Source organism: Pseudophryne corroboree, chromosome 1 (genome assembly GCF_028390025.1).
Source record: "Pseudophryne corroboree isolate aPseCor3 chromosome 1, aPseCor3.hap2, whole genome shotgun sequence".
In the NCBI taxonomy this organism is placed as follows: Eukaryota; Metazoa; Chordata; class Amphibia; order Anura; family Myobatrachidae; genus Pseudophryne; species Pseudophryne corroboree.
In genome coordinates this window covers 95,546,202-95,558,373 of record NC_086444.1, presented here as the reverse complement: position 1 = coordinate 95,558,373, position 12,172 = coordinate 95,546,202, and the positions used below count along the sequence as shown (strand labels likewise).

Here is a 12,172-nt window from a genome sequence, read left to right as displayed (position 1 = left end):
GTCCTTGCTATATCACTATCGTTTAGATACTAAAGATGTAAGGTCCTATCCTTATGTTAATACTCGGTTCTTCTTTCTTTTAGGGCAGCTATACTTTCTTCAGATGTCAGTGGCAACTTATCAGGTAAGTGTAGTTATTTCATTGTATCATTAGTGATATTTATCATTTAGATTGGGTATATTACGGCAATCTCCACCATCTATGTGTAATATTTTACACTATGGCAATATACAGCAGGATCAGTCTCTGCAGGGGATCGGTATTAGTTTAATTTACCAGTGTTCGGGTAGATGTGGTAGATATGGTATCACTTACTAGCGGGGCTGTTAATACAGCTATGATGATTGTCTATGATAATCATAGATGGAGATGTCCACTTGTCCGCTTCCTCTTGTTGTGATAATATGATAATAATCACCTTTATTGTGAGGTGGAGGAGACACCTTCGTAGGCAGTCTCTGAAGCAGATCCTCCCACCGGGGGACGCGTCATTGAACTGTCCGCCTCTTATGCTTGACGGCCTTAGAGATGTCCGCCCCCTGTGCCTGCTTGTTACTATAACTCACGATGACCCGATCACAGCCCTTCAGTTTCCGTAGAAACGGCTGGCGGCTCCGCTGTCACTCTCTCCGCTGGCGGCTCCAAGATCACTCTCCCCCGGCTTTCAGGTACGTATATTGTATGACCTGCAATTAGCGGCTCCACCATCAATCCTCCTGCTCGTAGCTGCAACCGTTCCCTGTGTCGCACTTGCCTGCCTCTTTATACTGGTCCCCAGACTCCTTAGTAACCGTCTCTTCCCCCCCGGAGTTTCCTCGAGCCAGTTGTCCAGAGCCCCACGAGCCAGTCCAGTCTCTGTTATCTCACACAGGCAATAATATATCTATAATACACCCCACCATACAGCCTCCCCTTTTATATTTTTCAATGCAGCAAAGTATATGTTCCATAACATTTCACAATACAATTTACCGATTATAATTATATATATACATATATAAGTTTCTTATGATAAATGTCACTCTACACTCCTCCCCCTGGTGGCAGGTATTGATCTCTCTTATATCTACCTGTCACCATCATAATTCTCATACTCTCTTGGGTAACACTCTATTAATGGTCTCTCCTGCCATAAGTTACTATTATTCTCGAAGTATGGCCATGGCATTATTGTTGTTGAGTGAACAGCTCGGGGTTCTTCACTAGGAATCCCCAGACGATCATAAGTTAGTATTAAAGGTGGCCTATGTGTCCGAAGTGGTCGAACTCTTTGGGGCATAGGGGTGCTTTCCCTTCCGTAATTATCCTCACTGACAACGGACCCATCGGTTATTTCATTCCAACTAAGTTCATTACTATTCTCTCCAAGAATATCGTCAATAGGTCTTCCCCACTCGTATGTGAGTCCTTCATTGTCAGGGGATTTTTTTCTTTGAGTTTCTTTTCCTGTGTTAACATCTCTTCCTTCTATTTCTTTATTAGTACTAGGACACTCTTCACAATAGAAGTACCCCGCTCCCTCTTCACTCAGCTCGCTTGGTATGGTTTCACTGTATTCATATGAACTGGAGTGATCCTTTACTCTCTTAGAGATCTGTTTCTCTTTCACCACCACTGATTGATCCGTATCCCTATTATCTTCAAAAGGAATGTTTTGGCCTACGGGTAATAGGTGATTTCGATGATAGGTAACAATCGGCCCATCATGCTCTTCTGGTTTCAATTGATAGACCGGGATACCAGGTAGTTGTTTGATGACAGTATATGGTGATTCCTTCCAACGATTCGCTAATTTTTGTCGTCTAGGAGCTCCTAAACGTCGAAGCAGTACTCGGTCTCCAGGCAGTAATATCTGTTCAATCACCTTATTATCAAATCTCTGTTTATTTTGCTCACCTCTTCTCTTGGAAGCTTGGTGAGCAAGATCAAAGGCTTCTTTTAAATCTTTCCTCAATCGTTTTACATACTGTGTGTGGGTTGGAATACAAGAATTAATGTCACTAACATTAGTCCCAAGACAAATATCAATAGGCAGCCTAGCTTCTCGTCCAAACATCAATACATAAGGTGAATATCCGGTAGAGTCATTTACTGTACAATTATAAGCATGTACAAGTCTACAAACGTGTCTCTTCCACTGAATTTTGTCACGTGGATTCAGAGTCCCCAACATGTCAAGAAGAGTTCGATTAAAACGTTCTGGTTGTGGATCTCCCTGAGGGTGATAGGGTGATGTTCTTGATTTCCTTATTCCACAACATAAGCACAGCTCCTTGATCAATTTACTTTCGAACTCTCTCCCTTGATCAGTGTGTATTCGAGCTGGTAGTCCGTAATGTACGAAAAATTTCTCCCATAGTGTCTTAGCTACTGTTATAGCCTTTTGATCCACCGTGACATACGCTTGGGCGTATCGGGTGAAATGATCAGTAGCTACCAATATGTGACTGTCTCTCCCAGCAGGATCCTCCAGTGACAAGAAATCTATACATACTAGCTCTAAGGGTCCTGAGCTGTCCAGATTAATCAATCGGGCTGACGGCACTGGTATTGACTTTCTCAGTATACAATTCCGACAATCTCGACAGTAGGCTTCAATATCCCGATTCATATAGGGCCAGTATATCCTTTCGGCGATCAATAGTCGTGTCTTCTCGTATCCTAAATGGCCATGGCAATCATGTAGTGAGTGTAACACCATGGCAATATACTCATCAGGTAATACCAGTTGACAACGGATTTTTCCTGTCTTATCCTCTGTCTTTCTGTAGAGGATCCCTTTCTTAAAGAGTAATCTTTTCCGCTGTCTTAACAACACTTTTGTTTTATTAGATATTACTACTCCATCAGCATTCCTATGCCGGTTGTTTAGACAATCTATGGCCATTGCCATATTAGTATCTCGTAGTTGAGCATCCCGTAGTTGTTCTTTGGATAATACTTCCAGTCCTCCCATCTCAGCCCGGGATATCCAACAATACATTAAAGGTAAGGCTGTATCGGATGCTCCCAGGGAACTGACAATATCTTGTGGTTCGCCTCTTAGACATATCATCTGATGACATAGTCCTTGCATAGCTGGTGCTGGGACTTCTATCCATTCATCATCGACACTAGTTACAGTAGGATTCGGTAATCTGGATAAAAAAGCATCCGCGTCAACATTACTTATCCCAGGTCTATATTTTAAAGTGAAGTAGTAATTGGCCAATGCGGCCAACCAACGATGTCCAGTGGCGTCCAGACGGGCAGTGGAATTGATATACGTCAACGGGTTATTATCAGTATAGATGGTAAAATTGGTTCCGTACAGGTAGTCATGAAATTTTTCAACTACTGCCCACTTCAAAGCGAGGAACTCAAGTTTGTGCACGGCATATTTTCTCTCACTTTCTGATAATCCCCGACTGATATAGGCAATAGGTCTCAATCTTCCTTGTGATCGCTGGTATAATACTCCTCCTAATCCGTCAAATGATGCATCTATGTGTAACTCATATGGTTGGGTTGGATCTGCATAAGCCAACACCGGTGAATGTGTCAAACAATATTTAAGCCGTAGAAATGCATCCTCACATATTCCAGTCCATCTATCCCCGAATTCCTCTTGAGGCTTGAAGAAACGGTTAGATGTACTATTGCTTTTGTTCCGACTACTACCACGGCTCGGGGGATAACCTTTAGTCAATTCCGTAAGGGGCCTAACTATCCGGGAGTACTGTGGTACAAACCGCCGGTAGTAACCACTGAACCCCAGAAATGAACGTAGATCCTTCAGATTCTTCGGTCTGGGCCACCGCATTACAGCTTCCGTTTTATCAGGGTCAGTGGCAATCCCTTCTCGATTCACTATATGTCCTAGGTATTTGACCGTAGTCTGACAAAATTTACATTTGTCAATCGACAATTTCAACCCCTTTTGTTGAAGCCGATCTAATACTTTCAACAATCGTGCATTATGTTCATCCAGTGTCCTTCCGAAGACAATAATGTCGTCTAAATAAACGAGCACTTCCCGGTAGCACATGTCTCCTACCGTTTGTTCCATTGTGCGTTGAAACGTGGCAGGTGCCCCTTTTACTCCCTGAGGCATCTTGAGGAACTCGAAAAATCCAATAGGGCAGATGAAGGCCGTCTTAGCCCTATCTCCCGCTTTCATCGGAATTTGGTAATAACCACACCTCATATCCAATACTGAAAACCATTTACTACCTTGTAAGCAGTCCAGTGCTTCATCTACTCTAGGGACAGTGTATTGATCAGCAATGGTTCTACTGTTCAAAGTGCGGTAATCTATGCATAACCTGATGTCACCATTCTTTTTCCGTGCTACCACAATCGGAGAGGCATAAGGGCTTTCTGAGTCAGCTATCACATGATTTTCAAGTAGCTGTTTCAAGTGTTGGCGCACGTCATCGAAGTCTGCTGGAGCCAATCGCCGAGACCGTTCCCTGAAAGGGGTGAGATCATTTAAAGTAATCCTATGTTCTACTCCTAAGGCAGTGCCTAGATCCCATTCTTCTATTGAAAAAACAGATCTTCTGACCAATAGTTCGTCTATTATTCGTTTTTTCTCTTGCAACGATAGATCACTGTCCTTGAAACAAAGTTGCAATTTCTTAAGAAAAGGTTCACAGTTCCCTTCAATGAGGTTAGTGTTATGGATATGGTATGTTTCTGCAAAGTCGTTGACTTTATCTCGTTGTGATGAGCATAGGTCTTCCTCAGGTTTATGATATAAGGATCTATATTGAGATAGACACCAGTCTGATAACGTCTTAAACAAATTTGAATTTGTGCCAACTATAACAGGTACAGCATCCCTATCCCCTGGGGGGTCCGGACACACCAGTGCAATGAAAGGTAACGGGGTTACTGGGTCCGAGGTTAATAGAGGATGGAACTCAATTTTGGTCACGACATATCCTAAATAGGAGTATTTTTGATCACTAAGTCCCCATATCGCTAATCCATCGACAGGTGAGATGTGGAGGTCGGATAGAAATTGCCGATACCAACTTTCGAAAATTATCGAAACCTGTGACCCACTATCTAGCAGCACCATACACGGATGACCATTTATGATGGCTTGTACCATGGGGGCCTTTCCCATCATTCCATCTGGGATGGTCATAGGCCACTGGGTACTCCCCATTGCGCACACTACTATGGTTCGGGAGTTGATGCGGGGATCATCAACGTCCCTTCCTGGTTTTCCGGATGATTAACATTCTGATTTCCAACGTTATTGGTGTTTCTTCCATAATTTCCAATTTGTGGGCACTCAAAAGACCTATGTCCCATCTGTCCACACCTGTAGCAGATTATGTGATCTCTATTATCCACTCGTCGATTCATTCCTCTCCCTCTCCCTCGGTTCACTGGTGACGGAATACGGCTGTGCACGGTTATCAGTTGATCTAGCTTTTTATTTTGTTCTTCTAAAAGTTTACACATTCGATCATGTGACAAGGTGACATCAGGGATTGGGGATACGACAGTTGGTACTACCACTTTCACCCTCTTGATACTTTTTTCTCTATTGTCAATTTGGACCTCCTCTAGTTTCACATCTTTAATTAGTTCACTCAATGTAGGTGGACGATCTCGAGCCCCACTACATCTAAGTCTCTGAGCTACTGGACTTGAGGTCAGTGCCCCTCTCAATAAGTGCTTTAATCGACGTTCATCCATTTCTGATTGCTCTATCCCTCCTTTATCCAGGAGTTTATACAATATTTTGTCCAATCGGTATATGAAATTAGTGAGGGGTTCTGATGGTTCTTGGTAAGTATTATTTAATCGGGCCAATATGTCCCCAATGTCTTCAATAGTTCCAAATGAATAGTCTAAAGCATTAAAGTAATCCTTCAATGTTGCGTTAGTGTTGCTGCGTCGAGTAGCATGTATTATACCCATGGCGGGACCCCTTAGACTTTCAACGATTCTCTGCTTCTTAATATATTCGGGGCACCGCCATTCCTCTGAATGTTGAATGGCAGCTTCACGCCATGCATCGTAACCTTCTTCTTCAGTCGGCACAGGTATCACGCCAGAGAATACTCGTAATCTCCGATATCCTCCCTCATAGTGCCACCTTTCAAATTGGCTCACTACTTTGTCCATAACGGATTCAACCTGGGGTTCAATAGATTCACCTACTGTTGTCTTGGGCTGTGAATTATCACCGGTGCCAGTTGCATCGTTCCCTTGAGGATCTGTCTCTTTGCTTGGATCTACGGCTTCGGTAGCCTCTCCGTCTCTCTCTTCAGTGCTCTTTGGCCATATTATCTGACACCTTCGACCTGACGTTCCTCCTACTAATATGTTGATCGGTATTAGTGAAGGATCCAAGTAATCCTGTGTTGTGATTAATACTGCTCTAATATCGTCTATCGTTCCCTTCCACTTGTCCACCAATAAGGGGACCCGCACACCGCACAATTTCAGTGCCTCTGTAATCACTTCATCATCAGTAACTCCAGTAAGGTCTCCTACTATACCCAGACTGCATCGTGTATTAATCTTGTGTTCTACACACCATTGGTATATGCTGTTTTCATTGATGACCTCCATCGTGGCTATCTCGTTGATCCTGAAACGGTTAATCATCTCAGCAGTGCCTCCAGTGTAGGCCCGCTTTTATTTCAAGTAATTGTCCTTCAGATCTAGTGCCTCCACTCAGACCTTTGATCTGCTCAAGACTATTGGCAGAAGGGGGAAAATCTGAGAAACCCCTCTATTATTTTGTATAATGAGTCCTTCAAATTTAGTCTGGGTGATTTCAATATTATATACCATTTAACATAACACTCAATTCACTTACTTGAAGTACTGGAGCTCTGCGCCTTCGGTACTCTAACCGGATACTTAGCTCAGTAATGACGTGACCACCTTAGATTTGTAAATATCATATAGTTTACTTTGAATAATAATAATATTATATACTGGTGCAAAGCATTACATGTTGTCCAGCTTTAAATATATGTATATATAACAATAATGCAACGTGTACAATCTTAACAATCATATACTATACTCCCCCAATATAATCCCTTACCCCCTAGAGATATATATTTGCAAATATATGTTGTCAGTGCACTGAATTTATTTGATAGTTTATAATCTCCAACGAGAGACGTCAATTATCCCTTTGTGGTAAATGCTGGTTGATTTCATAAGTAGGCTCGTATCAATAATCAATCCCCTGGCGCAAAGAATTAACTAGTTTTGTTCCAGAAACGCCACTATAGTGAATATCAGTCCATTACGATCAGTCGGCTTACTGACAATATCTATGTGTCTTTAACAGCTGCCAATCATTAGTGGGATTCTGTGTCTCCTTTACTTTAGTAGATTATTGAATATATTTTCATGTAGCAATGCTGTAACTTAGTCCTTGCTATATCACTATCGTTTAGATACTAAAGATGTAAGGTCCTATCCTTATGTTAATACTCGGTTCTTCTTTCTTTTAGGGCAGCTATACTTTCTTCAGATGTCAGTGGCAACTTATCAGGTAAGTGTAGTTATTTCATTGTATCATTAGTGATATTTATCATTTAGATTGGGTATATTACGGCAATCTCCACCATCTATGTGTAATATTTTACACTATGGCAATATACAGCAGGATCAGTCTCTGCAGGGGATCGGTATTAGTTTAATTTACCAGTGTTCGGGTAGATGTGGTAGATATGGTATCACTTACTAGCGGGGCTGTTAATACAGCTATGATGATTGTCTATGATAATCATAGATGGAGATGTCCACTTGTCCGCTTCCTCTTGTTGTGATAATATGATAATAATCACCTTTATTGTGAGGTGGAGGAGACACCTTCGTAGGCAGTCTCTGAAGCAGATCCTCCCACCGGGGGACGCGTCATTGAACTGTCCGCCTCTTATGCTTGACGGCCTTAGAGATGTCCGCCCCCTGTGCCTGCTTGTTACTATAACTCACGATGACCCGATCACAGCCCTTCAGTTTCCGTAGAAACGGCTGGCGGCTCCGCTGTCACTCTCTCCGCTGGCGGCTCCAAGATCACTCTCCCCCGGCTTTCAGGTACGTATATTGTATGACCTGCAATTAGCGGCTCCACCATCAATCCTCCTGCTCGTAGCTGCAACCGTTCCCTGTGTCGCACTTGCCTGCCTCTTTATACTGGTCCCCAGACTCCTTAGTAACCGTCTCTTCCCCCCCGGAGTTTCCTCGAGCCAGTTGTCCAGAGCCCCACGAGCCAGTCCAGTCTCTGTTATCTCACACAGGCAATAATATATCTATAATACACCCCACCATACAGCCTCCCCTTTTATATTTTTCAATGCAGCAAAGTATATGTTCCATAACATTTCACAATACAATTTACCGATTATAATTATATATATACATATATAAGTTTCTTATGATAAATGTCACTCTACAGGTGTTTAGTGTTATACCATTGCTGATCAATGCATAAATTGTAAATTTTGTTAGGCGTATTAGGGTGTAGCGAGCGCCGCAAAGTCATTAGAGAACTGTTGCTGACATGAGCAATACCGTTACTAGGGATGTGCTACCGGACACCTCCACTCTGAGCGCAAGGCAGAGAGGGTGGTGCTGTCACTGCCCTGGTGGAATCTTGTGGGGTGCCTTAAATAGCCCCTTGCTGTCTGGAGAGGCACCAGGCATCATATTTACTGAGTTTTTGAGAAAACCCTCTGGAAGAGGCTTGGGGGAGGGAACATTTCAGGCAAGCGGAGGGGGAGGGGGTGTGGCCAGCATTCTCATCACATGACATTCTGAATATAGGCAATTGTACAAAGTTTAAGTTTTAGTCAAAATATAGGCAGGCCTTCATGTTTATTTATTTATTTATCACTACTATGATAGATCTTACCGCTTCTGTGATGGGGTTTAGTGCAAAGGTCGCGGCAATTATATTATCATGTGGCATATAACTGATGTGCAGTTAGACAGTGTAAAATTCTCTACTGGGGGGAAGGGATGAGAATTAATTTTATTATGTTACATTCAGTGATATGAGACGTCCCTGAAGGACAACACAAGGTATTAAAAAAAATTGTAGTAACAGATTTTTAAACCAATCTGGATTCCCAAACATCTCAAAGTGATTCCGATAACTCTCAGTCTAAATTATACTTTTTTAAAGTAACCAGTAGCTACATGCAGCAACTACAAATATATAAGCGGAGGGGACCCGTGTGCAGACTCCGTATGTGGGCCCCCTCCTCTCCTGTAGCCGTCACCACCGCTGCTAGCACTCTCAGCGCTGAGACTCTGGCACGGTACCATAGTCTATAGCGCATGCGCAGGAATCTGAAAAATGGCAGCCGCACCATTTTTCCGGAGTCCTGCGCATGCGCTGTAGACTCTAGCACTGTGCCAGAGTCTCTAGCACTCAGTGCGCTAGCAGCGGCAGTTATGGCTACGGGAGTGGAGGGGGCCCACACACAGTCGCTAATGGACGCCGGAAAGGTAAGTATAGAAGAAATGGGTGCAGTGTGTGCGATGTGGGCCCCCTCTGGACCCAGGGGCCCGTGTGCAACGCACACACTGCACCCATTACAGATACGACAGTGGATGAACAAATACAAAGGCAGGAGGAAGTAGTGGTCTTTAATCTTTGGAATTATGAACCCTATGCTATTGAACTACCTGTATTATCTAAAGTACTTAATTTGTCAGGACATTTAAACAAAAACCCTTTGATTTGGAAGTTGATTTTTTTAAATTCCAGAAACAATTAAAATGTAAGTATTTTTTCAGTAGCAAAATTTATACAAATAAGAATCCAAGTCCATTTAAACCAAGTAGTATATTTGACCCTTTGGTCAATAATTGTTTTATCGATACATTTATGAATTTGGTTAAATATCGATACACTACCATTGGTGAGACAACAAAAGACCTCTTATTCTAATTTGTCTAGAGAGCAGACAGATTCCATACAGTCTGAAAAATGTCAATGATAGTCATCTTGAATAAATCTGATTCAAAGAGGTACACAGATAATTGTCTGACACTTGTTGTTATCAAAAACTGTCTTTTGACCACTCCATAAATTATAAAAGGATATATCATTAATATGGGTTTAAATAATTGCAGAATTTTTAATTCAGGGACATCCAGTAGTACCACTAATGTATATTTCGCCTAAGGCACATAAGACCTTACATAATCCCACGTGGCTCATTATGACAAACTTTATCGCAATTTATGGATTATTTGCTGCAGCCCATGGTTCAAAATACTACTATTCAAGAGACACCACACACTTTTTAAATAAATTAATGGGTAAGGGCAGAAAGGTGGCAGCAGAGGGGGTGAACAGCAGTGGCGTGGGGGGAGGGTGGCAGAGATCGGCAGCTGGTGCAGCGGAGAGGGAAGGGGACAGAGCAGCAGCAGCAGCAGCAGCAGGTACAGCTGGAAGGCAGCAGCCTGACGTGACTCGGCTTACTCCAAGTCACTAATTTCTAGAGATGAGCGGGTTCGGTTCGCCGAGAACCGAACCCTACCAAACTCCACGTGTCAAACATGGTTCCGAGCCCGGCTCGGTTATTCCCGCCTGACTCGGAAAACCCGAACGAGGCAAAACGTCATCATCCCACTGTTGGATTCTCGCGGGATTCGGATTCCATATAAAGAGCCGCGCGTCGCCGCCATTTTCATTCGGGCATTGTAGAGAGTACAGAGAGGACGTGGCTACATTCTCTCAGTGTCAGTTCTCAGTATCAGTGCTCAGTATCAGTGCTCATTGTCTTGTGCTGCATCGTGCTGCTCAGTAATACTAGTACAGTGTCTTGTGCTGCATCTTGCTGCTGTAGGGTGCTGTGGTAGTAGTGTCATGTGACTGTGCATTGGTCATATTCATTCTAGTCACAGTGGTATCTGGGGGGTGACAATTCCAGAGTGCTTTTGTGCTGCTCACTAATACTAGTACAGTGTCTTGTGCTGCTCAGTGTCAGTTCTCAGTAGTAACAGTGCTCAGTATCACTGCTCAGTAGTATCATCAGTGCTCAGTATCACTGCTCAGTAGTATCATGAGTGCTCATTATCACTGGTCAGTGCTCAGTGTCTTGTGCTGCATTGTGCTGCTCAGTGTCAGTTATCAGTATTACTGCTCAGTAGTATCATCAGTGCTCAGTATCACTGGTCAGTGCTCAGTGTCTTGTGCTGCTCAGTGTCAGTTCTCAGTATCACTGCTCAGTAATATCATCAGTGCTCAGTATCACTGCTCAGTAGTATCATCAGTGCTCAGTATCACTGGTCAGTGCTCAGTGTCTTGTGCTGCTCAGTGTCAGTGCTCAGTAGTATCATCATTGCTCAGTATCACTGGTCAGTGCTCAGTGTCTTGTGCTGCTCAGTGTCAGTTCTCAGTATCACTGCTCAGTAGTATCATCAGTGCTCAGTATCACTGGTCAGTGCTCAGTGTCTTGTGCTGCATCGTGCTGCTCAGTGTCAGTTCTCAGTAGTATCATCAGTGCTCAGTATCACGGCTCAGTAGTATTATCAGTGCTCAGTATCACTGGTCAGTGCTCAGCGTCTTGTGCTGCATCATGCTGCTCAGTGTCAGTTATCAGTATTACTGCCCAGTAGTATCATCAGTGCTCAGTATCACTGCTCAGTAGTATCATCAGTGCTCAGTATCACTGATCAGTGCTCAGTGTCTTGTGCTGCTCAGTGTCAGTTCTCAGTATCACTGCCGAGTAATATCATCAGTGCTCAGTATTACTGCTCAGTAGTATCATCAGTGCTCAGTATCACTGCTCAGTGTCTTGTGCTGGTCAGTGTCAGTTCTCAGTATCACTGCTCAGTAATATCATCAGTGCTCAGTATCACTGCTCAGTAGTATCATCAGTGCTCAGTATCACTGGTCAGTGCTCAGTGTCAGTTCTCAGTATCACTGCTCAGTAATATCATCAGTGCTCAGTATCACTGCTCAGTAGTATCACTGTTCAGAATCACTGGTCAGTGCTGAGTGTCTTGTGCTGCATCGTGCTGCTCAGTGTCAGTTCTCAGTATCACTGCTCAGTAGCATCATCAGTGCTCAGTATCGCTGCTCAGTAGTATCACCAGTGCTCAGAATCACTGGTCAGTGTCATTGTCAGTGCACCTCTTTTTGTCTTTTCTTTGCATCATGTGCTGTTTGGGGACTATTTTTTTTAA

At 43.2% G+C, this 12,172-nt stretch overlaps 1 protein-coding gene across 1 annotated transcript; it reads right to left on the bottom strand.

Annotated features, from left to right (window-relative positions):
• Window positions 1-5,167: 5,167 nt before the first annotated feature.
• LOC135060877 (paraneoplastic antigen Ma3 homolog) lies at window positions 5,168-6,577 on the bottom strand. The gene has a single exon (XM_063964014.1). It carries the CDS (start codon window positions 6,575-6,577, stop codon window positions 5,168-5,170), a length of 1,410 nt encoding a protein of 469 aa, XP_063820084.1.
• Window positions 6,578-12,172: the final 5,595 nt, after the last annotated feature.

Coding starts and splice junctions, on each gene's coding strand:
- LOC135060877 (XM_063964014.1), bottom strand. CDS start 6,577: ATGGAGGTCATCAATGAAAACAGCATATACCAATGGTGTGTAGAACAC.